Source organism: Globicephala melas, chromosome 21 (genome assembly GCF_963455315.2).
Source record: "Globicephala melas chromosome 21, mGloMel1.2, whole genome shotgun sequence".
Classification (NCBI taxonomy): domain Eukaryota; kingdom Metazoa; phylum Chordata; class Mammalia; order Artiodactyla; family Delphinidae; genus Globicephala; species Globicephala melas.
The window spans coordinates 32,649,333-32,674,414 of NC_083334.1; the positions used below are offsets into that span (position 1 = coordinate 32,649,333).

The window sequence follows — 25,082 nt, forward strand, 5'->3', positions numbered from 1 at the left end:
CGGGGCTAACTTCCCCGAGCCTCGCTCGGTCCATCACTCCCCTAGCCCAAGCCTCTGTGGTTCCCTGTTGCCAACAGAAGTAAGTCCAAAGCTCGGTTTGGCATTCAAAGCGCCATAATTAAATTCCAACCTACATTCTTCTTCATGAACTTCACTTTGGACAAACTAACTCAGTTCCTCCCCAGACTCCCCCTGCCTTTTTTGCCCTCCAGATCTTTAGATTTTCATGCAGTGATATTCCTTGCCTCAGGAACTATATTCAATATCCTATGACAAACCACAATGGAAAAGAATATGAAAAAGAACGTGTATGTATGTATAACTGAATCCCTTTGCTGTGCAGTAGAAATTAACAACGTTGTAAATCAACTGTACTTCAATAAAACAGAATTTCAAAAAAATTTTAAAAATGAATGCCTTTCCCACCCCTCTCCACCAGCCCAAATCTTGCCCAGTTTTTGAAAAGCCTACCTAATTCTATTTTTTCCTTAAGATTCTTTTTTTCAATTTTTCTTTTATTTTTATTTTTTGCGGTACGCGGGCCTTTCAGTGTTGTGGCCTCTCCCATTGAGGAGCACAGGCTCCAGACGCGCAGGCTCAGCGGCCATGGCTCACGGGCCCAGCCGCTCCGCAGCATGTGGGATCTTCCCGGACCGGGGCACGAACCCATGTCCCCTGCATCGGCAGGCGGACTCTCAACCACTACGCCACCAAGGAAGCCTCTTTTTTTATTTTATAACAAAAAGTGAATCAGCTGTACATATACATATAATCTCCTCCCTCTTGCGTCTCAAGAATTCAAAGATTCTTGAGTCCTTCCTGCAGCTGAATTTCAGTAAAACTTTCTGTCTGCTATTTTGTGGTCCATCTCCATTCAGCCTTCTTATTTCCCTAAATCCCTATCTTCCTGTCAAACCAAGAGCTCCTTTCTTCCCCCTCTGTACCATTTACATCACCCGGCACAGGGCCTTGTATGCCGCAACTATTCTGAATGAATGAAAGGAAATATTTCCAACGAGTCAAAGAACGTGGACACAAGTAACACGACTAAAAGCTGTCGGATACTGCATGTAACAGAACGATTCCACTCTGATGCGTAGAAAATATGTGAAAAATATATCAATTTATTATTCCAGTACAGTATCATACAGGTGTGCCAACAGTATAAACAAAAATGAACTGATATAAATACGCTAGAGCCTAGTTTATTAGTTATTAAAATGATACATGTCTCCTGTCCTATGATGAAATTTATAAAGAAAAAAGAAGTGCACTCTACACAACAGGATTCCTTCCAAGAGGTATAGCCGGAGAAAGGGAAACCCTGACACTTGATTTGAAGGCTGGATTTGAGGCACGTAACCTGGCCAGCCAGCCTGTCCCTTATGAGGAGGCTCCTGCTGGCCTTCCCTGTGACTAGAAATAGACATTCTATTCCTAATAGAATATTTCTAACCCTTCTTTCCTGAAGGATCCAGTTATCTTTGCCTACTGAGACACACTTTCACCTTTGCGGTCCCGTCTCTAAAGCTGCTCACGTGGACAGAGGAGGTGGGCTTCTGCCTCGGGGACTGGGATTCCAGGAGGGGCTGGCGCTTACCCCTCTTCCCATCTGACAGAGTATGTTTCAGACCTGAAGCCCCGAAAACTTCCAAAACGGAAAGTACCTATGGAAATCCATCCTCCCCGACTTGTGCTGCGTGAAGAAGCCCCTGCCGCAGTGCATCCTCGGAGGTGAAGGAAACAGGGTCTCCGTGATGCAGGGAACCGGTGCCCCTGGTCATGGTCGTGTGTTGTCCCGAACCCAGTCCAGGTAATTAGTAACCTTGGTGTACACGCCCGGAACGCCCTTCTGGCCACAGCCGAGGCCCCAGCTGATGATGCCGACCAAGATCATGTGGTCGTCCTTCATACACACCAGGGGGCCGCCCGAGTCACCCTGCAGAAGGGAGAACAGGTCAGCTCTTTGCAAAAACGCAGACTCTTTGGGGGGAGGTTAGGGTGAATGCTTGTAGTGTTCCTATGTACTCTTTTTTTTTTAAATAAATTCATTTATTTTACTTTTATTTATTTTGGCTGCGTTGGGTCTTTGTTGCTGCGCATGGGCTCTCTAGCTGCAGCAAGCGGGGGCTACTCTTCGTTGCGGTGCGCGGGCCTCTCACTGCAGTAGCTTCTCGTGTTGCGGAGCACGGGCTCTAGGCATGCGGGCTTCAATAGTTGTGGCACGTGGGCTCAGTAGATGTGGCTCACGGGCTCTAGAGCTCAGGTTCAGTAGTTGTGGCGCATGGTTTTAGTTGCTCTGCGGCATGTGGGATCATCCTGGACCAGGGCTCGAACCTGTGTCCCCTGCATTGGCAAGCGGATTCTTAACCACTGCGCCACCAGGGAAGCCCTTCCTATGTATTCTTCAAAGTGCTCAGTTCGGGGAGGGAAATTTTATCTCCGTGACCTTGGGCCTTTACAGAATCAGGTTGTAGCTACCTGGTAAAGCGGAATTGAGATCATTTCTTGTACATTTCAGGTCCCCACCCAGGCTGTAACTCCACCACTTACTAGCTGTGCAGCCTCAGTCTAACTAGGCTTCAGTATTCTTACCTGAATGATACTGAATAATAATAATCTAAAATAGAAATCATACTGCCTTCCTTGTAAGGTTATGGGAATTAATTGAGAGAAAGTTTGAAAAGCTCTGTGAACAATGTGTGGCATTTAGTAAAACTCCTGGTGATTGTTAGCTGTTGTCATATTGAATCGCAATGATTTCTGGTTTCGTTTTTAACTTGCTGCTAGTGAGACAGGCTGGGACCTGGGACCCTTTGCTGCAATGCTTGCACCTGGATACACCTCTGCTGGAGCAACAAAATACAAAGCAACTGTATGGGACTAAAAATAGCTGTGTGCATATTAGCTGGGGCAAATTATAGACAAAAGATACGAAAGACCAAAAAACTCAGTTGCCACTTATGAAGAGCCGGGAACAAAAGCAGGGTACTACACATGCCCCCCGCACAAAACACCACCTAAGGGGCGGGCAGACCACCTAAGCACCCCCTCCTGCCCAACCCCTGGACCCGACCCTACCCTCTCCTCCTATAAGGGACCAGCTCTCCCCCCCTCAGTGAGCACGCAAGCAAGGGAACCTGTTGTTTGTTCTCGCTTCCCCCTGCAGCTGCAGGGTCCCCAGTAAAGCCTTGCCTGAATTTCTTGTCAGGCCTCTGATCAATTTCCATTGATTAAGGAGGCCACGCACCCTGTGGGTAACACTAGCTGATAGATCACGGTTTCCTCTTGCAGAGAACCTTTTGTGACTGTCGAGCTAGGTGGTGGAGGTGTCTGAAAAAACCTTTCAGAGAGGGACCAGAGGCTGTCAAGGAGCCAAGCAGGGGAGATGCTGGTGTGGTCTCCACATGAGAACTAAGCCTACAGTCCTCAGTGCAAGAGCCCGGCCCTGCTGTCTCTATCCCCTCCTCCCCAGCCTCAGTGGGGAGCCCGGCACACTGTGGGCACGAAAACAGCCCAGCATGGACGGCTCCTTGGCTCTATTTAGGTCCTAAGTACACAGGTTGGTCTGTGTCTTACACCCAGTTATCATGAAATACAAGTACATACTACCTCTGATAGGGATGCTAACACAGAGACCCCCAAAGAGTGTGCTTTCCCAGGGGAAAACCCTCATCTGTGGGCTGAACTTGAGTTCCTAAAACTTATCTCATAAATCATCTGTGTCCTACTTCCCGGGAAGGTGCCATTCCGACTTCCCCCTCTATACAATGGACTCCAGTTCCCCAGCACCCACAGAAGACAAAGATGTCTTAATTTGTGTTGCTTTATCCATCACTTTGATAGTATTTAATTGCCTGGGCTTACAGGAAATCCTGTACCAGGTGGTGGTTCTGGTGCAGACACTGGGGAAATTTCCTGCAGCTTAGATTTCTTGAGTTTGGGTGACTTTTTTTTTTTTTTTTTTTTTTTTTTTGCGGTACGCGGGCCTCTTACTGTTGTGGCCCCTCCCGTTGCGGAGCACAGGCTCCAGACGCGCAGGCTCAGTGGTCATGGCTCACGGGCCCAGCCGCTCCACGGCATGTGGGATCTTCCCGGACCGGGGCACGAACCCGCATCCCCTGCATCGGCAGGCGGACTCTTAACCACTGCGCCACCAGGGAAGCCCTGAGTTTGGGTGGCTTTGATCTTGCTCCAGTTGCTTTATTCTCTGAGGTCCTCGTCTAGATCCCCAGCACCTCACTGAGATGAATCACTGCTTTCTGGGTATCACTTTTTTTCTTGGTTAAGAACCTGTCGGCCAAGGAGCATTTCTGCCCTTGGAGGGGGAGGCTCAGGGGAGGAGAGAGGCTCGTGTTTACCTGGCAGGCGTCATGCAGGTTTGCTTGGTCCCCACCGCTTCGTGTGTCTCCGGCACACAGCATGTTGTTGGTGACAGCCCTGTTAAACAGATACTGGGAAGTGCAGCGGCTGGATGGGTACAGCCTGACATGGGCCTCCTTCAGGCGCTCAGAATAGAATGGAGAAGCTGAAACAGAGGAGGAAGGCGTCTTGTGGTTTTAGGGAAAGTTATTTATAAACCTTTTGGAAAGAGAAAGCCGAACGTTCCAATAAGAGCTAACATTTATCAACCTTTTACACGTATTAAGTTGAATCCTATGAAATGGCCAATATTTTCTTCTTTTGACCTACAGAAACAGCAGTTTCATAGAGTTTCACCCAGGGTTTCTCGACAGCGGCACGAGGGACATTGGGGCCAGAGAATGTTTTTGCAGGGGGCCGTCCCGTGCATTGTAGATGGTCGGCAGCATCCTTGGCTTCTACTCACTAAAGGCTGGTATAAACCTCCATCCTGAGTTGTCACAATAACTGACATCGCCAAGTGTTTCCTGAGGGGCAAGATCACCCCACTTGAGAACCACTGGCTTAACCTAATATCTCATTTAAACCCCATAATCTATCCTTTTCTTGCCACTGAGTAAACAGAGGCTTGGAGCATCATGAAATAAAAATCCATGTCTGGATCACACTGCTTGCAAGGTGCAGGGCAAGGATTTGAACTCAGGGCTACCCGACGGCAGAGTCCAGGCACCCCACCCTTAACTAAGCTCACTCCACTTCTTATCAGAACCTCCTTGAAATCTTAGGCTCTTAAAACCCTTGTGCTGCTCAGACCCCTCTTGACCTGCACGGCCACCCTGTGAGGCTGGGAGGGCAGACGCTGGGGCCTCGCTAGGCAGGAACTTGCCCTCACGGTCACAGTCACGGCGGCGGTGCCTGTCCCGAGGGTGGAAACTCATGGGGCTACTTTTTCCTCTCTCTGGTCAGCACATGTGCTCCGGTCCACCCCCAGATGGGCAGAATGGGGCCGAGATGTCCTCCCACTCACAGGCCTCGTGCTTCCCGTAGCCAGACAGCTCGCACTCTGTCCAGTCCGGCAGCTGCAGGCCGGCGTCTGGGAGGCAGACGGTGCGGACGGCGTTGCTCTCCAGGGCGCAGGTCAGTGAGTCCGATTTCAGCTGCAGCAGCGCTGGGAGGCGGGGCGAGGAAGAGAGCGAGGATTTCAGGGGAGAGGAGGGAGGGGGCGGGGGTCTGGGGGGAGGAGGTGGGATTGCATGCGTGTGGGTCTGGAGTTCCCGCGGCAGCAGGGAGAGCCAGACATCTTACCTATGTCATTGTTGTAAGTGTCATCATCGAATTCCTTATGGACGATGTATTTTTCTACTTCAAACGTCTGCTCTTCCTTTCCAGCGACCAGCCGGTACGTCCTGCCCAGGACCACCTTGAGATGGTTGGGAGGATACCTGATGGAGAGACAGCTCGAGGATGCTCTTCTCTAATGGGCCTGGTCTAAGGCCTTAGAGAGGAGGCGGGGGCGCCGGGTTCTCATTCCTACCTCTCCTGGAAGCAGTGGGCGGCCGACAGCACCCAGCAGGAGCTGATCAGGACCCCCCCACACAGAAACCGCTCTCCTGGGGACCTCCTGTTCCTGACGAAGATGGCGGCCTGCCACGGGTGGGAGGTGATGTCCGCGAAGAGGCCTCCTTTGATGCGGAGCTGGGGCTGCTTGTACTGTCTCAGGCCACAGGTGACTGGGGAGGGAAGGGCAGAGCCGGGGTCAGACCTGTGGGCCTGGGCGAGGTCCCTGAGCCCCATCCTGGCGTCTTGACTGGGAACCCGGGTTTCTACCCCCGATGCACTTCTGCAGGCTGTACAGAGGGATGGAGCCATCTCCACGGCAATCAATCCACAGCCTGCGTGTGCTGAGTATCCAGGACACGCTAAGCACTGTACAGACACGATCCTTAACCCTCACGGCACCCAGCCTCAGAGGCTGGGACCTTTTTGCCGAGGTCACAACGGCACCTGGATTAGAACCCCGACCTGACTCCGTAGCCAGGGGTCTTTCTGCGGTGCTTTGTTACCTCTACTTTTTTCCTGCAGCCACTTCCTGGCTTAAGAAATAATGAGGCATTGCAGCTTCTTCCTGGGGAATGTCTACCCCATTGCTCTCCCATCGACTCAGCCGTACCTATCCTTCCAGGCCCACAGGACAGCCTGCCCCCTCACGAAGTTTTCCTAATACTGCCAGCCCACTGGTACTGCCCGCTGAGGGTGCGCCGTGCGTGACCTTGGTCGTGAGTTCGCTGGTAGTTTATGTCTCACCTGCCCAGTTAAACTCTATGTGCCCTGAGGAGCAGTCTGGCTGATCTGTGTGTGCACAGGGACCGAGTAATAACAATCGGTTCTCAGACGATTTCTAAAGTTTCATTTTTTAGCAAAGCGTGCCAACTTGCCTTTCTCTAGGTCTCCACCCGCTCTGGGTAACCCCGTCCCCCCTCTGTTAACTGGGCTCTGGGAGAAGGCGGGAGAGCAGCCTGGAAGACACGGGAAGCGGCAGAGGACACGGTCAGGAATGAGGCTGGGCACGGGGAGGTGGCCACAGCTGGCCTTACCACACTGGGGCACGTCGCAATACTCCCACGTCAGCTGGCCATCCTTCAGCACGTGGCACCAAGGCTGGGCGTCCCCATCTGGGTTCCTAGTCATAAGGAGGGAAGGTTTCCAATCACATCACAAGCCAGGGAAGAGGGGAAGGCTGCCCAGCTGGGAAGGAGGACCCTGAGCCCCGGGCTGGGCTCAGCCGCAGGCCCCACCAGAGGGAAATGACTGTAACTTTTTTCTTCTGTCATTAACATACGTCTTCATCTCCCAGCTGTGCTAGAAGACTCTTAGGATGGAACAAAGGGGCCACGTGAGGACAGCACAGATGAGGACAGACCCTCTAACATGGGATTTGGGTCAAGAAACTGGAGGACGTTCCTTTTCACGACACGTGCAAATGAATAGGTTGGGCTGGATCACATCTATGGTTCCCTCCCACCCACTGGGTCTTTCATGTAACTTTCAGCATCAGACCCCTCCCATCCCGGTCCAACCCCGCCCTCTGCGCAGACGCCCCGGACCCTGCGCTGCGCACCGGCAGTGATTGTGCTTGCCCAGGCCCAGGGCCTGCGCGTTGCTCTTCCAGGCGGTGTTAATCTTGCCCATCAGGATCATGGAACTCCACGGGAGGCAGGAGGCCCCAGACGTGGTGAGGCTGCGGGTGCCGCGGTACGCCAGCCCCTTCCCCTGGTAGCAGTCCCCATCTTTTTCTGGAACACAGGAAATCTCAAACTGAAACAAAGCCACTTAAATGCTAAAGCAGGCAAGTGGGGTTTGCAGCAGGGCCTAAAGCAGAGCTGCCGGCCTGGGACGCCCAAGGCCGGCAGCCCACCACCCTTCTTCTGTCCTTCAAGCCCTTTCACACGGGGTGGTAAGTGGCTTCCATCCAGTGCCAGCCTCCATCATGGGCTGTGGCTTCCTTGATGGCTGTGTTAAGAGAGACTCTGAGGGATATTCAGGTTCGGCAGGAAAGGGTGCTGAGTTCAGCTAGCGGGGATTATTCCTGGAGCTGCTTGGAAAGCAATTAGGGGCTTCCTTGTGTATACTTGACAGGCTGCTGGGAACCTGGGTGCTTCAATGGGGGGACACGTGGGCAGACCCAGTTTTCTCAGATATTGTCCGCTAGGGACCTGAAGGATTTGTTGGACTTGGGAAGGAAGGGAGAGTATGAACCTTCAAATGCTGCGTATTTGTCCCATTTTACCCTCTTTTCTCCCCACATGAAACTGACAAAGTATACTACAAGGCACAGATAGCACAGTGACAAGGGACCTTTAAGGTCATCGGGACCAGTGACTCCCAATTTATACCCGAGCTGGAGGGTGGGGAGGAGGCTTTAGAGTTACTCTAAAGAGTTCTTAAATTCACAGGAATATCAGCGTCACCTGTAGACTGAATGTACACAATTTTTGTAAATGTAGATTTAGAACTTTAAAACACATTTTCTCTACTATTGTGATAAATAACATCATCATTTGCGAAAGCACCACTGAATTCACAGTACCTTTTTGTAACTGAGTGTTTTTTCAATCTGGGAAATTTTCTCACATTAAAAGTCTTTACAGAGACAGAGAGAAATCTTGAGAAACAGGTCCATTAATCAAAAAAGAGAGAACCTCCATGCCTTCTCAAAGGGACTGGAAATCACCGATACAGCCCCATCTTCTCTGTTGATGAGGAAACAGAGGGTCAGAGCTGTGCTGAGATCAGCTCAAGGTCAAACAGCTAGTTAGATGCCAAGCTTGGGCGAGGACCTAAGCCTCTTGACTTCCTTCCCTCTGACACCGAAATGATTAGCTACCAGCCCAGTCCTTTGTTTCCTCGTTTGCAGAAGGACCGTCAGCGCTGTCCCCAGACCCTTCCCGCACCCCGTGAGGCTACAGAGGCCATGGGGAAGCGGCACTTACCCTTGCCGCAGGCTGGCGTGCTGCAGAACTCGGAGATGTACTTCCCTGCCTTGAAGGTGTAGCACCAGGGCTTTAAGTCTTGGTCTGGGTTTCTGAAAATCAGCCAGGAAGGCCAGGGGAGGTGAAGAGTGAGGCCCGCCTCTCGGGCCAAGGGCTCTGCACCTCCTCCGGGGATAGAGTTACACGTGTTTGTTGTACACAGGAGAGTCAGATCGTGTTGGGTGGAGGTATGACCTTGTAATCGTCTTTATTTGGAAATTAAGCGTGGTTTACAGAGGTGCACGTGGCTGCCACGCTGACAAGGGGGGCACCGTGATGGTGAGCTTTATGGGCTAACTTGGCTACTGCGCCCCGTTGTTTGATCAAACGCCAACCTAGGTGGTGCTGGGAAGGGCTGGGTCAATGTGGTTCACATCTGCAGTCAGCAGACTTTAAGTAAAGGAGATTCTCCTCCATAGTGTGGGTGGGCTGCATCTAAGCAGTTGAAGGCACTAAGAGCAAAAGCTGAGAAGAAGTTCTGTCTCAGGACTGCAGTATCGACTCGTGTCTGAGCTTCCAGCTTGGGGAGCCTGCCTACAGATTCCAGACCTACCAGCTCCCACAAACACGTGAGCCAATTCCTTAAAATAAATCTCTTTATGTATACACATCTCCTGTAACTTCTCTGGAAACCCTGACAGAGTTGACGCAGGTCTTTCCCCGACTGTGGCAGCTTCTCAGCAGAGAAGACCCTCCAGGGCGGGGAAGGCGGCCCTCTCACCTGCAGTAGTTGTGATTCCCGAGGCCCAGCCTGATGGCATCAGGCCTGCGCCCACTGTAGGGCTTCATGGCCAGGCTGCTGCTGTTCCAGTTGACGCACTCGGCCCCGCTCTCCGCTGTGCTCCACGTGCCCCTGTAGGTGATGCCCTGGTCCTGGTAGCATGTGGCACTGGCATCTGAGGGGAAACAGGACACACAACTCCTCCCATGTGAATCCTCCTTTCCTTTAGTTTCCAAAGGGGGTCTCACCTCAAACCACTGAGGCAGTAGCTGCTGAGCTGCTTGGGTGACTGGGTCACCCCGCTGATGGGGACCACGCCAGCCTCCAGATTTGTGCCCGAGGCCCTAACCACCCTCGGATGACCCATCCCATCCCACCCCGATCCTTCCCCCGTCACTGCACACTTGCTTTCCTTTCTGGGTAGGTTTGCAGGTGGGATTTCACCCTGGTGGGTCCCTGTCTCACAGCCACCCACCTATCACTCACCTATTTCGCAGCGTTTCCCAATGAACCCTTCAGGGCACTGGCAGACAAACTCTGAGGAATAGAGGGCCTGCCAACATGTCCCCCTATTGAAGCACCGAGGTTTGCTGCAACCTGTCAAGTAGAAGCAAGGGAACCCCTAATTACTTTCCAAGCAGCCCAAGAATATATGAGTCAAAGTTGAAGCGTGCCGTCTACGTGCACACACGATTCTGAGCACTCCACAAAAACGAACTCATTGACTCCTCACAGCCGACCACGAAGTCTGAACGACTGTTCTCCTATTTTGCAGATGAGCAAACTGAGGCTCACGGCCTCATGCTTTCTGCTCGGCACCTTCACCTTGGCCTAGGGCAGAGCGTGCCTGCAGCCCCATTTGAAGGGTAGACAGGCCCGGGAACGTGACGGACAGGGCTGGGGCCGTGAGACTGGACTCGAGGCTCACAGCCTGGCTTGGGTGGACACGTACTGTTGACGGGCACCGAGTGGCACTGGGCCCGGCCACCGTTGCACCAGCAGTGCTCCACCCTGTTGCCCCTGAGCAGGGGCCGCAGCCAGGACTCATGTTGCAGGTACGTCATCTGTGTTTTCTCGTCTCTGCAGGTCACTGTAACGACAGACAGGCCGGCCTCTTTAGGGCCCGACTCACCCCAAACTGACGCCACCCCCACCCCAACCCCCACCCCCGGCAATCCTGCTCACTTTTGGGACAATCTGTCCTTTATTCCTTCCTTGCTCTCAGCCAGAAGACAACAAATACCCGATATTTTGTCACCAAAGACCCCTTTCAGTTTTCAAAAACAATTTCAGATTCAGTTTATTAGGGGCAGTGCCAATATTACTTTCCATATGACTGTGTGATCTTTACATTCAATTTCCTATGAAAATCAGTTATTTTCTTGAAATATATAATAGAATATAATGGTGTATTTCTCCTATTTCCTTATTTTAGTTTCAATGAAATATGAAATACACTTATGAAAAACAATAAAAAAGACCCCTTTTATTGTTTTTCCTCTGATGGGCCCTTGTTTTGAAAGAGTTTATCTATCAAAACACATTTATTAGGTAATACTCTAATTTTTCATTTTAATTCATCAAAAATATGCACGTGTACGCAATTGCCTACCAGAATTTTTGATCCACATTAGCATTACCACACTGAGATGATGCATTTCTGGTCCCAAACAAAGAAAATTGACATCTTAGTCTGTGCAGAAAATTTGCTACTTCCATTAGTACTTTGGTATAATGAAAATAGTTGAAGTACTCCCATTAATACACTTTCCCTTTTTCTCTCTCTCTGTTTGCAACCCAGAATGCAAACTTAAAACATCTTTAACTTTTAATGAATTGAAGCGGTGACACACGTTCACTGTCAACAATACTGCTGTTCCTTTAGAGGGCCGTTGGGGCCAGGGTACGTTTGCAGGAAGCACTGTGCTATCCGACCGCGGAAGCAGTGAGAGTTAAGCTGTGACTCACTCTGGGGAAACTTCCAGCTTAAATGGGTGTTGCAGAGCCTTCCAGCCCCCAGAGAGGTAGGTCATGAGGGAGGAGGGACGATCTGGGACCTGCAGCGGGGCCTGCAGCTCTTCAGATCAGCGTCAAGACAATTGGGCCGTGAGCACGTTTTATTCTTGGGATCCTAGTGGGAACGTTCCTTGGGTTTCTAGTCTCAACTCTAGACACGGCCTCACAGAGATGGTCTTCCCACAGCACTTCCGTGAAGCAACCCAGGTTAGTCATCCCTGAGTTACCAACCGAAGAAACAGAGACACAGAGAAGCTAGTTAACAAAGATGCTGAATGGAGTGGGAGGCGGTGGGGATCACAGCCCAGGGAAAGGCCCTGGAGGACCAGGACCGTGCGGCCCGGCGGCTGTGTGACCCTGGGCAAGTCATTCCATCTCTCTGGGCTCTGTTCTCATCTGTGTAACATTCGAATCCGTTTTCCTTTGTGCCACTGGGCTTGCAGGCTCCCAGCAGCGAGCGACTCCCAGGCATCCTGACCCCTTGAGGACCTGTTCCTGTCCCCTCAGAGACTGTGTGAATGGAGAGACAGGACAAAAGCATCTTAGCAGAGTCTCACCTTCACGGATTTTGAGTAAGCAGGTCACATGGAAAAAAATCCCCCCTGGAGACTAAAGCACCCTGACCCTGACCCTGACCTTGAGCCTGACTTGCCTCCACCCCAGTGACATCTCACCTCCACCTCTGTGCGATCTGGCTCCTCTCCTGAGTCGCCTGTGGATTTCCTGCAAAGAAACCAGGGGCAGAGGAAGAGTCAGCACATGCTGCGTGTCTTAGGAATAAGGGTGGTCAAACCAGAAGACCACCATCAACCCACCAATCAGAGGCCACCTGCCCAGAGTATCCCCCTCAGATAATGGGCCCAGGTGGAATGTCCATCACCTGCCTTCCTGTCTAATTCTTTCCCCCCTTCTAGACTAGTCCTGTCCAAAAGGACTTTCTGAATGATGGAAATGTTTAACATCCAGGCCGTGCGATGCGGTAGCCACTGGTCACATGTGACGACTGAGCACTTCAAATGTGGTGTGACTGAAGTGAATTTTAAATTTTATTTAACTTTAATTAATTTTAAATTAAAATAGGCACATGTGGGTTAGTGGGGTTGCATGCACCACCCCGGCCCCTGCAATCCCATCTCCTCCAAATAGCTGCCCCAACTCTCCCTTCTCTAAAATCCTGCTGTGCGGGCATCGCTCACGTGGCCTGAATGATGCCCTGAGCTGCCAGGCATCTGCAGAGAGCACGTGTGTTGTGTAGCTTCCATCCCAAGTAGATAGTACACAGTACACGGGCAGCTCGCCTGCTTCCACGGCTCACAGCGCCTGTACTGTCTTTTATAAATACTTTATGGATTCATTCAGACACATCCTTTAAAAACAGCCCCAAAGGGCTTCCCTGGTGGCGCAGTGGTTGAGAGTCCGCCTGCCGATGCAGGGAACACGGGATCGTGCCCCGGTCCGGGAAGATCCCACATGCCGCGGAGCGGCTGGGCCCGTGAGCCATGGCCGCTGAGCCTGCGCGTCCGGAGCCTGTGCTCCGCAACGGGAGAGGCCACAACAGTGAGAGGCCCGCGTACTGCAAAAAAACAAACAAAAAAACAGCCCCAAAGAAGGCATCGAGAGGCAGTGTTTACTCAAGTCAGAACGAGTGCCTAGGGTTCCGCTGGAAGCCTGGATCCCGAGCACCGTCCACCAAGGGGAGTGTGTCCAGGTGTGTGTCCAGGTGTGTGTCCAGGTGTGTGTTCAGGTGTGTGCTGGCACAGACAGGAGGGCACACCCACCTGGCTGGGTGAACTGAAGACAGCTCCACAGAGCAGCAGCACACACAAGATCTCTCTCTTCACTGCGTTCATCGTTTCCTCAGTGTCCCTTAAATTCTGGAAGAAGAGGGGAAGAAACCTTAACCGTGTGATGTGACAGGACCAAGAGGAGAGCGAAGTGCAGGAGTCTGCCGGTCCCCCCCAGCGTCGGCGCCCACGGCAGGAGAGGCCACGGCAAGTGTCTGAAGGATGGTGTCTTCTTACCGTATACCTTTTTTATTGTGGTAAAATACACATAACAAAATTTACCATTTTAACCGTTTCTGAGTGTAAGTTCAGTGGCATTAAGTTCCTTCACATTGTTGTGCAGCCGTCACCACCGTCCACCTCCAAACTGTCATCTTCCCAAACTGAAGCTCTGTACCGGGGAAACCCGAATTCCCCGTTCCCCTGGCAACCACCATCCTACTTACTATGACTATTCCAGGTACCTCATATAAATGGGCTTATATAGTGTTTGTCTTTTTGGGTCTGACTTATTTCACTGGGCATAATGCTCTCAAGGGCCATCCGTATCATAGCATGGGTCAGAATTTCCTTCCTTTTTAAGGCTGGATAATATGCCACCATCTGCATGGACCACATCTTGTTTATCCATCCATCTGATGATGGGCATGGCTTGCTGGAAGGTGATCTTGCCCAGACATTTCTGTGGGCTGAAGGCTGAGACCACCTCTGGCACTTCTTGGCAGCCTGGGACCTCAGGGTGCTGGTCTGGTTTCCCTTGAAGTGAGCTGCTGCCCTGGGGCTGACTAGATGGGCCCAGTTGCTGCCCTGGGGTTGACTAGATGGGCCCAGTTGCTGCCCTGGGGTCGGCTGATGTCTCAGTTCTGACATTTGTAGAGGAAACCGTAGGAATTCTGTTGCTGGCACAGCTCAGAGCCAGCCTGCCTCAGACGGCCTGAGCTCTTCCACTTAGAGCGTCCACGCCTCCTTGTCCAACAAAGGAAAGTCTCCCGCCCCCAACTCCCCCCCCAGCCCCCCCCCCCCCCCCCCGGCTCCATCGGGAAACCAGCCTCTCTTTGATAGACGGGGCCTGTGAAGTGCAGATTTGCAGAAAGGAGGGGAGACATCTGATTTGGTCATCAGACTCAGATCTTCCTGGACCCACATCCTTGGTTCCGTGTGCCTTGCCCCGGTGCCCTCACCCTCAGCAGCCCGAAGTGGGTTGGTCGGTTGGGATGTTATTTTGTGGTCTGGCAGCTCCACTCACTCCCTCGTCCGCAAGAATTAAATCAGGGCTTTTCTTCCCTTGACTCACTTCCCCTCAGTCACAACAACTCTGGGTCCCATCCCTCCCCCTCATCCCAAGCATCTGAAGGGTCCCTCGGATTCAGAGACGTCCGGGACTTTGACCCTGGCGCTGGCTCGGGCTCCCTTCCTGTCGGAGGTGCTGTCCCCTCAACCACAAGCTCCCTTCAGAGCGAGGATGAAAACATAGAGGGAGATGGTGGGAGATGCTCTGTGCCCCAGTGACCTTCCGGGACGCTGGTGACAGGCAGAGGAGGGCACGGAGCTGTGGGGGGGCGGGGAGGGGGCCGGACAGTCTGGGCAGAGAGTTTCCTCAGGCTCAGAGGGCGTCCTGCCAGCCAGCACACCCCTCCCCTACTGCGAAGGAAACAGAAGGAAGCCAGGATCTGGGTCTTTGTTCCAATCCGGCTGCCCAGGGCCCCGTCCCGGGCAGGGCAGGGTGGTGTGCGCTTCTTGGGGGCCCATTTCTCCCTCATTGCAGGAAGCTTGCTGCGACACACTGGTTCCAGGCAGTTTCAGAAGGAAGAACTAGGGGGTCAAGGGCATCCGAACAGGAGCCCACGGGGGAGTCTTCTGATCACAGGCGATCATTCCAGAATTTCTTGCTCAGTGTTCCTCGAATTTCCCCTTTGTCAAAATTTCCCCAAATTCCTCTTCAATTCCCCTTCTTAATTTTAACCCAGTACTTACAACCTTTTAAAATAGGTCTTCTTAAACACATTCCCCCTCTCTCTTCCTGCTGTTAATCATTTTTCACGTTTATAGGTTGTTGCAGCTGCATTATCTCAGCCAAGCCTTGGCGATGGGAGAGCTCTGCCCTCTCAGCACTTGACGAGCAAATTCTGAATCAAACAATGAACGAGCCCGCGAACAGGGAACTTGATTCTTCATCTCGCCTGCCAACCAGCCAGGGCTTCCAGCAAGTTCATTCCCCTCATACGCGGTGGATGCCCGTCAAGTTACCGTGTAATTTCAAGAACTCAAGGTCATCCTAAGTGGAGCACAAGCCTAGATGCTGGAAAATTGCAAAGTGCCAAGTGGAGCATTAAGACATTTGCATTCCCTGGACAAATGGGGGAAGGGGAGCCAGGTGGGGGGAGGGATGCACTGAGGGCTGAGTGTAAAGGCTCCAACAGCTGCATGGCCTCAGACCCTTTTGCAGCTAAAGAATCAGCAGAAGGAGTGTATTTTTTCTTCTGCTCTGGGACAGTTGGAGCCTGTCTCTCTTCTATCAGTCCTTATCAGTCCTCTGCTTCGTTTGGCCTTGCTGGGCCTGGAGCTGATCCAGTGCCTAAGAGCCTCACACAAATCACATGATGTCTCTATCCTCACTGCACAAAGGGGATGGAAGCAGCTGGACGGGCCAAGTGGGGTGAGAGGATGACAAAGAAATGAGTCATCCCGCCTGCAGACAAGCAGTGCCTTCCCAAGACAAGGGAGTGAGAGGGAAGGAGGAAAACTGTGTCCTGGTTTTGCCTTGTAGAGATGGCAGGGGGTGTGGAGGTCTGGGGGCAGTGCCTGGACAAAGAACAAGTGACCCCAGCAAAGCAGACCGGACCCAGGACCCTGGGGTCCATGCCAGGGCGGACCTCAGCCCTGGACCGCAAGCTCCCACCAAAGGGAGAGGTGTCGGTTGCCCATGTGAGGCCAGTAGGAGTGGGGGATTTGAGGAATAAGCATAAGAAGTCCTTTGGAGGTTCATTTTATAAATACAAGACTTGTAATTTTTTCTGTGCTCCTTTCCTTTTGCTGTATTTAATAGTTTCCCAGAATCAAAGAACTAAAAAAGTAAGGAAGTAAGAGGAGAAAGGAAGGAAAGAAGGAAGGAAGGAAGGAGGGAAGGAGGGAAGGAGGGAGGGAGGGAGGGAGGGAAGAATGGAGGAAAGACAAGTAAAAAGAAGACCATGAGAATGACAGACTTTTTTGGGACTAGAATCCCTGAGTCACTGGAAGCATCACTGTATGGCGGGGAGTATGGAATGATTCTAAGGCCCGTGGTCTCCACGCTCCCAAAGCCCCAGCCCTGGCAGCTCCCCCGGGCACATAAAGTTGAGTTTTGTAGATTTGCAAGAGGCACCCTCTCAGGGGATGAAGTTCAGTAGATGCAGAGCTTGGCAAGTTGACAAAGAATCTGTGCAAATTAGAAACATCAGGACACGTGGCAACTAAAGCATGGCCTGGATTCGCGGGCTGAGCTGGCGGGCATCCTTGTGTGGGACCAGCCTGCAACCTCTGCCTCCAGGGCGACCCCCGACCTGCCTAGAAGCGGTGCTGGATCCTGCTTGGCTGCAGAGACAAAGTGACTCTGTTCTCTGACCTCTGAACAACTGTGAATGATGACTGCTCCAGGGAAGAACAATGGTGTGGTAACCAGGGAGGAGGGTTAGTCTCCAGGAGCTGAGGGTGCCACTGTGGCTGGGAAACTAATCACGCCAGCCAGGAGCACAGGGTTCCTTTCTGTAGTGGTGACACGGGGAATGCTGATTGATGGGCAGCAGTTTGTAACGGCTAGAGTCTGGGTGGGGCGAGGCCATGGGAATGGCAGCAGGACAGCCAGAGGAAGGGTCTGGGGAAATGCCGTGGAGGCTTGTCCTCAGGGTCTTTCACTGTCCTTTGCAATGACCCGTTCTGTCCACCTGCCCCTAGAAATTTCTGCTCTTAGGAAAAGAACAGATACGCTCATTCGCAAATGGTGTGACTGCATAAAAATTAATGTGCTGCCCTTCCAAAAAGCATCTATATTTTGAGACATCAAATCTGCTCCCAGGGATGCAAAACCAAGAGGGCTAGACTCTCAAGGCTTCCTCCAGGACTGACATTCTGTGGTTTCTATTGTGAGAACAGACGCTGTGTGACCTGTGAAACATTTATACGTGCGGATAAGTACTTTCATGGAAACACTCAACCACGTCCCATAACGTGACCTGCAATAAAGGTCTGGACCAATGCAGTCAATCAATCGAGTTCTGTGATTCTAGGTACGAACAGTGCAATTGCCCGGAAGTTAAAGAACTTGAAGACTTGCAGTGTCTACTTTTGGCAGCAAGAAAAAGGCAGAAACGTGAGCAAGCTGGAGGCCCGTGGAAATTGCAAGGGAAAGATGAAGGTAAATTGAAACTGTTATCAAATTTTGCACCAGTGTGCAAGGTTTGCTACCTTAATCTTTGGTAAAGAGGATTCTTGGGATGTTATTGCTTTGCAAAGCTTCTCTCTGGAAATCTGAGTAAGAGAAAGTCAGTCTCCAAGGACACCAATACTCCAAAATGACTCAGGACCTTAAGACAAACAACAGCTTCCCCGCCCTGCCCTCCCCTCCTCCCGCCCCGGGCAACCAGCATGCCAGGAGGGATGCCAACAAATCAGAAAAGAAACGGTAGGTCAGAACGCCTTGGAACAGCAAAGGCATGTCGCTACGTCAGGGCAAGAGATGAAGTGAGATGGGAGGAAGAAGCCGGCTTTGGAAAGGGGGTTGAGCTCCCACAAAAGCACACCTGTGTCTGGACCAGCGTCAGAGCCCGGGGCCGGAGCCGTTAGCTTGGTAGCTCTGGTCCCACCTATACAGGTCTTGCTTTTTATAGAGCTCATGCTCTCAGAGTAAAAACCATTTCCCAAAACTGCCAGCACAGAAGCAACTCTTAGCTTTTCCCTAGAGGTGATCATACTGAGTGAAGTAAGTCAGACAGCGAAAGACAGATACCATATGGTATCACTTATATGTGGAATCTAATTTTAAATAATGATATAAATGAACGTATTTACGAAACAGAAACATACTCACAGATTTTGAAAACAAATTTAAGGTTACCAAAGGGGAAACGTGGAGGGGGGAGGGAAAAATTAGGAGCTTGGGATCAGCATACACACACTACTATACATAAAATATCAATAGATAACTAATAAGGACCTACTGTATAGCACAGGGAACTCTATTCAATATTCTATAATAACCTATATGGGAAAAGAATCTGAAAAAGAATGTGTGTATATATATATATATATATATATAAACTGAATCACTGTGCTGGACACCTGAAACTAGCACAACACCGTAAATCAACTAGACTCCAATAAAATTTTTTTTAAAAAGTAATTTTTTTAAAAAAAGTAATCTCTTCCAGAACAGAACTCTTTATAGCTAAGGAAAAAGAGAGGAGTCTGTTTCTTATCTAATTGGATTGATTCCAGTGAGGTTAAGTAGGATAAAAATCCTCTCCTGGCACCTCCCATCCACTCCCATCTCCACTGTTACTCAGGGCAGAATTCCCTGCAAAGCATCTTCAAAATATAGGCACATGACCTGTGTCCAAGTTTTATACGACATCAACATACTCAGAACAATCTGTCCTGAGCATTGCCACTGCCGCACCTCTCCACCGTCTGCCGGGTAACCCTGCTTATCTGGAGGAACTCAGGGAGTGCAGCTGTGGGTCTAGGAAAATAGAAGTCCATCTTGCCTCCTGTACAGTAAAAACAAAAGAAATCCTTTCCTTATAAACTTAGACCCTTGCAAAGAAAACAGAAGGTTCAGCTGGCAAAGCTAACTTCGCGAGTCGGTGCAAGGACATGTCATCCCCAAGTCTGAATCTCAACAAACCTGCAATCGAACGATAATCTAAGGGAGAATCTTGTTCAGCAATGAGCTCGTTTTGCCTGTTCCTTCCTCTCCCTAAAGCAAGCATCACTACAAGGAATGAAATACGCAATCATTTGATAATCCTTCAGTCTCCTTCCAGATTTCAACACACGTAAATCAGGAGAAAATTAGCAGGGGCTTTCCTTGTATTGCTACATGCGGAACTCCGTCCACATTTTATGAGGCTCACATGAAAGTGACTGTGATAGCACATTTTTGAGAAATGCGTGTGGATGAATGCCACTTACTCATCTGGTACGGGAGCTGTGACCCCCTGCCAGGCATCCATTGAATCATTTAAGTCAATATTATTATCTCATGTTTGTGGATGAGAGAATTGAACGTCAAGAAAGTATAAGGAACTTGCTCTGACGTGACACGTCTTGTAAAGGGAGGAGTAGGGTCTCAAGACACCCGATTCTACCGAAAACCCAACAGTCGCTCTTTCCACGACTCTTACTGGGTCCTGATGCTGGACTGTCGTGTTGTTAATGTGCTCAGAGTTGCTGTGGAGAGGAGCTGCTGGCTGGAATGCTGGGAGCATAGCCTCTGGGGCCTTAGTTCAAACTCTAACCACCGCTTACAGGCTGTATGTGGTTCCTGGTTTTCTAATGGGCTAGTCCTTTCCACCCTGCCCCACTGTGATGACAATTAGCGAAGAAGCAGGTAAAGCCCCCAGTTGCTGGCCTGCGCACAGCAATTAACTGTACAATACTTACTGCCAGGAGCGCCCTTTGGACGGGGGAGCGCCAAAGTTCACAGCTTCTGCTTGGAACGTTGACTAGAAGGGAAGCCAAGTTCTATGGGGTCATCATCAAGTTCAAGTGTTAATACCAAGTCCTGTCTCCTACATTATCTGGAGATCTTGCGATAACCTGTAACTGGATTCTTTACGACTGAAGTCAAGTTTCATGCCCTTCAGCTATGTGCACAGATCAGTATTAACTGGAGCCCTTATTTCCTGGATCATGGGGTGATGTCTTTTATCCGATTTTCAATCTGTTTTTTTGTTCACCTTTCCCAGGCCTACTTACACCACACACGCCAGGGCCACTCTGGCCTCTGAGAGGAAGATGGAGTTCGCGGCGAGGCAGCTGGAAGGTCAGGCCCTCAGTACTGATAAGGGCTGTCTGATGCAGACCATGCAAATGTTTGAAAACCAGAGACACTAGGCAAGAAAAATAAGGAAACTGGAGCTTCTCAGAAAACAAAACAAAACAAAACCAGATCTCCCCTTTCCCTCTGCAGCCCAGGTGGCAGACACTGGCTCTTGCTGCAAAATAAAACAAATTCCTCTTTTGTGACCACATGTGAATAACCAGCAGAGACCAGTCATTGGTGGGCTTTCTGTTCTACATTATTCATAGTAGGATACCGGGTTTAGCGTCCTGCCGAGCCCCTCCCCGCCTCCCCCCGTTAGAGGCCTCTAACCAAGGGGCCTGGGAGCCTCCTGGGTGCCATCCGATCCCCCATCCCATCCACCTTGACCCGAGCCCTGGCTCATTCTGGTTTCCTCTCTTCCTGAATTCACAGGTGATTTACTCTGTGTAACCTGAGCACCAACCATGCACCAGGCACGGGCTCTGCGGTATAAAGACACACGCGCTCCATCCACAAAACCTCATAGTCTAGGAAGGGGACAGACGAGTAACTAGACAAGCACACCCCACAGATCGGCGCTGTGACATGCAGGGGTCGGGTGGGTGGAAGGTGGGCACACAGAGGAAGAAGGGGTCCTGCTGGGATGTGAAGGAGGGGATGCAGGTCACCCTTGTTGAGGTGGGCGCTGGTCGAAGTGGGCTTTCTGGAATGGACACTACATAAGCTGTTTGTCGAACAAAGGCAGGAGTGAGCCAGGCACTGGAGAGGTGTCGCTGGCCCAAGACGGGCCCAATGTTTGGGGCCCCGGGTAGTGGCAGCAGGCAGCCAGAGCCTCTTAATCTCCAGCACGGACACCTTTCTTTGGGCAAAGGAGTCTGAGTCACACACCCCAGGCTCTCCCTTGGAGGGTGTCCCTAGGAGGAAGTGTGGTTTGGAAAGCCCGAGAGTCCTAGGGATGTAGGGGCCTTGGGGGAGGAGTTCAACTTGGATTCCCTAATGTCTAATTGTAAGTTAAAGGAATCCTTGCGACTCTATAAGAAACAAAAAAGGCTCTTAATACAAAGATCTCCTAGTATCTGGGTTCAGCCTGACCTTGAAGTGGTCTGTCAGAGGCTCCAGGTGGAATCAGGCCAAACCTCTCCAAGCCACTGTGCATGTATCAGGAGCGTCACGTAGCCCTCCTGTGCAGCTCAGCTGAGCCCACGGCCAAGACTCCCCTTCCAGATCATGGCCATTGGTGTGGACGGTGTGGGCAGCTGCTAAGGACCCTTGACTGTATCAGTTCCACAGGAAGAACAGCCGCTAGCACTTCCTGGGGAATCACCATCAGAACCACAGCTTGCCTGAGTCGTGCCTTCAAAAACTGTTTATGAAATGCCTGCTATGGACTCGGCACCTGGTTCCTTTTCCCTTCATCAGAGGTCTTAACTTTCAGGCGATCAAAAGGCTTATCTTTCCCTCTACACCCTTCTACAGAAGTCTTTTTCCCAGGAAGGAAAGTGGAATGTAAAATGCACAAAACCTCACTAAGAGAATGTGCTGTCCTTATATGTAAGTAGACACCTAAGCCAATAGCAGGAGACCACGTAGCTGGACTTGGGGTTGAGCCAGGGCAGACGGTCTTGAGGATTCTTTCTAGCTGGAACTTTCCGTGAGTCTAAAGCATCCTCGCTTTTTATCTGGCTTCACTGGAGACTCACCACTTGGTTTTGTGAGCTGGTCGACTGGGGTGAGGTTTACCACCTGAAACTAGCGACAGAATTTTTCTCTGTGCAAAGCAAATGGCCCAGAGAAGGAATGGACAGAATATTCTGGTCACTCATTGATGGCCATCTTATCAGAACAGAGCGGAAAATCACTCATAGAAAATAGGAATTTTACTCTGAGACTGCAGATGCCAAAGAGTCATCAAAACTGAACACTTTAGCTCAAAACCCAAATGTTCCCTCCCCACCAGATACTCGGTATTCAGAGAAGCACGTGGATTTTGAATTTTGACCAGAACTAAGCCCACTATCAATGCCATGAATCATGCTGCCACCTCAACCTCTGATCCAAATAACCTGCCCAAGCTCTGGAAGCTTCGGAAGATCTAAAGCCAGCGCTGCTCCTCCCAAATGATCATCTAGCCAAAGGGCCCCTTACACTGCTGTAAAACTCCAGGACCAGAGGAACTCCTGTAGGTGGATTAGTGACAGACCCCACCTGGGCTGTACCTTCCCCAGATGCTCTGTGGTGCTGGCTACCCACTTACAAAAGCCTTACATGGTGATGGTGGCTTCAAGTCACACCACCAGGGGTGTGGCTGGGTTGCTTGTTACAATCATTTGAAATATACTGATCACCAGCTCTGCTCACCAACATGCTAGGTCCCCAGGTGCAAGAGTTCCGCCTCCATGAGCAAAAACTAGTAACGGGATCGTTTATCTTCCCCTCGAAGCAGGAACTTTTCCAGGCTGGTGCAGAAGCACCTGAGAGCAGCAGCATCACTGGGAGACTCTCATATGGGGATCCACAAAATAAACTGAGATGGTCCTGGAGAGTCTGCACAGAGACGGCGCCATTCAGGCAGAGAGCAGCCTGTCACCTGCTCGTGACAAGAGCGATTCAAGGCTGGTGTCTCTGAGAATGTTTTAGGTGGAATCAGTTGATGGGTAGGATGGAGCTATTTCTATTTCAATATTCACGGCGTCTCTGCTGTGTGCCCCATCTGGCTTTGCTCTCACAGGAAGCACTTACCCGGCAGCGCAGTCTGACCGTCATCTATTGATTCTGGACCAGTCAGTGTCTAGATCCCGGGATGAGTCTCCTGTCCACTGGCAAGAATTGCTAGGAAGTCCTTTTGAGGGAATTCCACTTAACGGTTGTGTTTCAGAATTTCTTCATGGGATTGCACACATATACACACACACACACACGTAATTTTTTTCTGTCATCCACCAGCTGCTGCAGGAGACCACCATTGCTATCCACATCAGTCATCACTACCACACGGCTTTGGGCTTGAGTTTGTCCTCAGTTACCTGAGAGTTCCTTCCTTTCCCTTTGCCCTCCTACCCTCCCTCCTTGGGAGGTTAAGAAAATAAAGATAATAGCACTGAAAGCCTAGAGAGCCTCCTACGGTCCCTGCAGAGTGCTCTGGGAATAGAAGACACTGCTGTTATTTTCCCCTGTAATCGAAAAGTCCTCCAACAGCCCCACCCCTTGCACTCCAGGCAAAAAACCTGCCTTGGAGGTGGGGGACGAGGGGGGAGATCAGAGGCCTCCCTGGGACTGTCATCCACTTCTCCCGCCCAGCACTTCCCTCCCACCCAGCACTTCCCTCCCGGTGAATCCTCTGTGGGCAACTCACTCACTGCCCAGCCCAGCCTCAGTTTCCCCATGGGCTCAGACCCCGTCCCCCAGGGACCCTCCCAGCTCTGACCCCATCAGCCCATGTCACATTTCTTGCCCGTGAGTCATAAGGTGTGCCCATTGACTATTCAGAGCATTTCTGTATCATTCTTTTCTCTTTCCCCTTTGCAAGCAGAGATTTCCTCTCCAGGAAACACAACAGTTCTATCCTCTCTCTTCCCCTGACGACCTGGCCCCTGCAAACACTTCAGCCCATCCCAACGAGATGCACATTCAAAAAGAAATCTGCCCCTGGACGAGGATTCTAGCTAATCCCCTTTTGGCCTGAATTACAAAGTCAGCCCTTCGGTGTAGACATTCCTTCATCGGCTCAGAAAGACTTTTAAGAGAGAGAACAGAAGTTGGGGTACAGAGAAGCACAGAATCCAACCTACCACCGCCGCGAGCCTTCTCCCCTCCTCCGAGAGCGTCCTCTTCAGCCCCAGGCTCTGCAGGACCTCGGCTCTGCTGCCCCTGCACAGCTCCCGCCTCCTTTAAATTTCAAGGCAAGGGGTGGGGTCAGTGGCTCCGGGTGGGCGGGCTTCTCTGTGGCGGGAGGATGCCTAGCGGACAACGCCACAGGAGCCAAACCGGGGCGGGCCTGTTTATATAAAGAGGGGGAGGAAGTTCCATGAAAGCAGCACTGCCCATCCTGGCTTGAGGCCAGGCTGATTATTCACGGTTCTGATCTTTGAATCATAGCAATTTGGGAGTTGGACGGGACCTGAAGAATCCGAGTCTCGAACTCCTAAAGGGACCCTGAGGATCTGCTAGCTCTAAGACCCCCACTGGGAAAACAGGCGTTTACAATTCTAAACAAACACACGCGGAGGGGACAGGGTTCTTCTGGAATCTCCAGCAGTAACTCTGCCGCTCCGGACACAAGAGGTCGGAACGGCTAGACTGGTGGACCGGCCGCCCTCCGGGCAGAGGAAATGCCAGAGCTGGAGCACCTGGCGGGTGGGGACACAGGTGGGGACACAGGTAACAGGTGGGTGGGTTACACCTCCTCACCTGCAGTGGAAAGTGCCGCAGCCTGGAATCAGCCACTCCCCAGGTCTGTCATCTTGGGGGAAATCATTCTGTAAAGTGAATCCGTGGTCGCTGAGGTCTTTTCGGCTCCCGAGCTCTCCAGCTGGGCTGTGGATACAGGTTGGGGCGCTGAGCCGACGTTCTGCCTAAACGTGGCTGCGCACGCCGGAAATTCCACCCCTCCCCCCCCCACCCCCGACACCGGGGAAGCTTTTCAGTGTTCTGGA

General features: G+C 51.3%; 1 protein-coding gene across 1 annotated transcript; it reads right to left on the reverse strand.

The window, feature by feature from the left end:
- Nucleotides 1-1,104: 1,104 nt before the first annotated feature.
- PLAT (plasminogen activator, tissue type) lies at nucleotides 1,105-24,358 on the reverse strand. Its single transcript, XM_030834201.2, has 14 exons — nucleotides 24,219-24,358; nucleotides 13,407-13,502; nucleotides 12,303-12,351; nucleotides 10,565-10,702; nucleotides 10,099-10,209; nucleotides 9,613-9,787; nucleotides 8,853-8,944; nucleotides 7,481-7,655; nucleotides 6,957-7,042; nucleotides 5,897-6,092; nucleotides 5,668-5,804; nucleotides 5,390-5,530; nucleotides 4,362-4,528; nucleotides 1,105-1,939 (listed from the first exon to the last, which is right to left on the reverse strand). Exons 2-14 carry the CDS (start codon nucleotides 13,476-13,478, stop codon nucleotides 1,781-1,783), a joined length of 1,698 nt encoding a protein of 565 aa, XP_030690061.2. The 5' UTR covers nucleotides 13,479-13,502; nucleotides 24,219-24,358; the 3' UTR covers nucleotides 1,105-1,780.
- Between the last annotated feature and the right edge of the window lie 724 nt (nucleotides 24,359-25,082).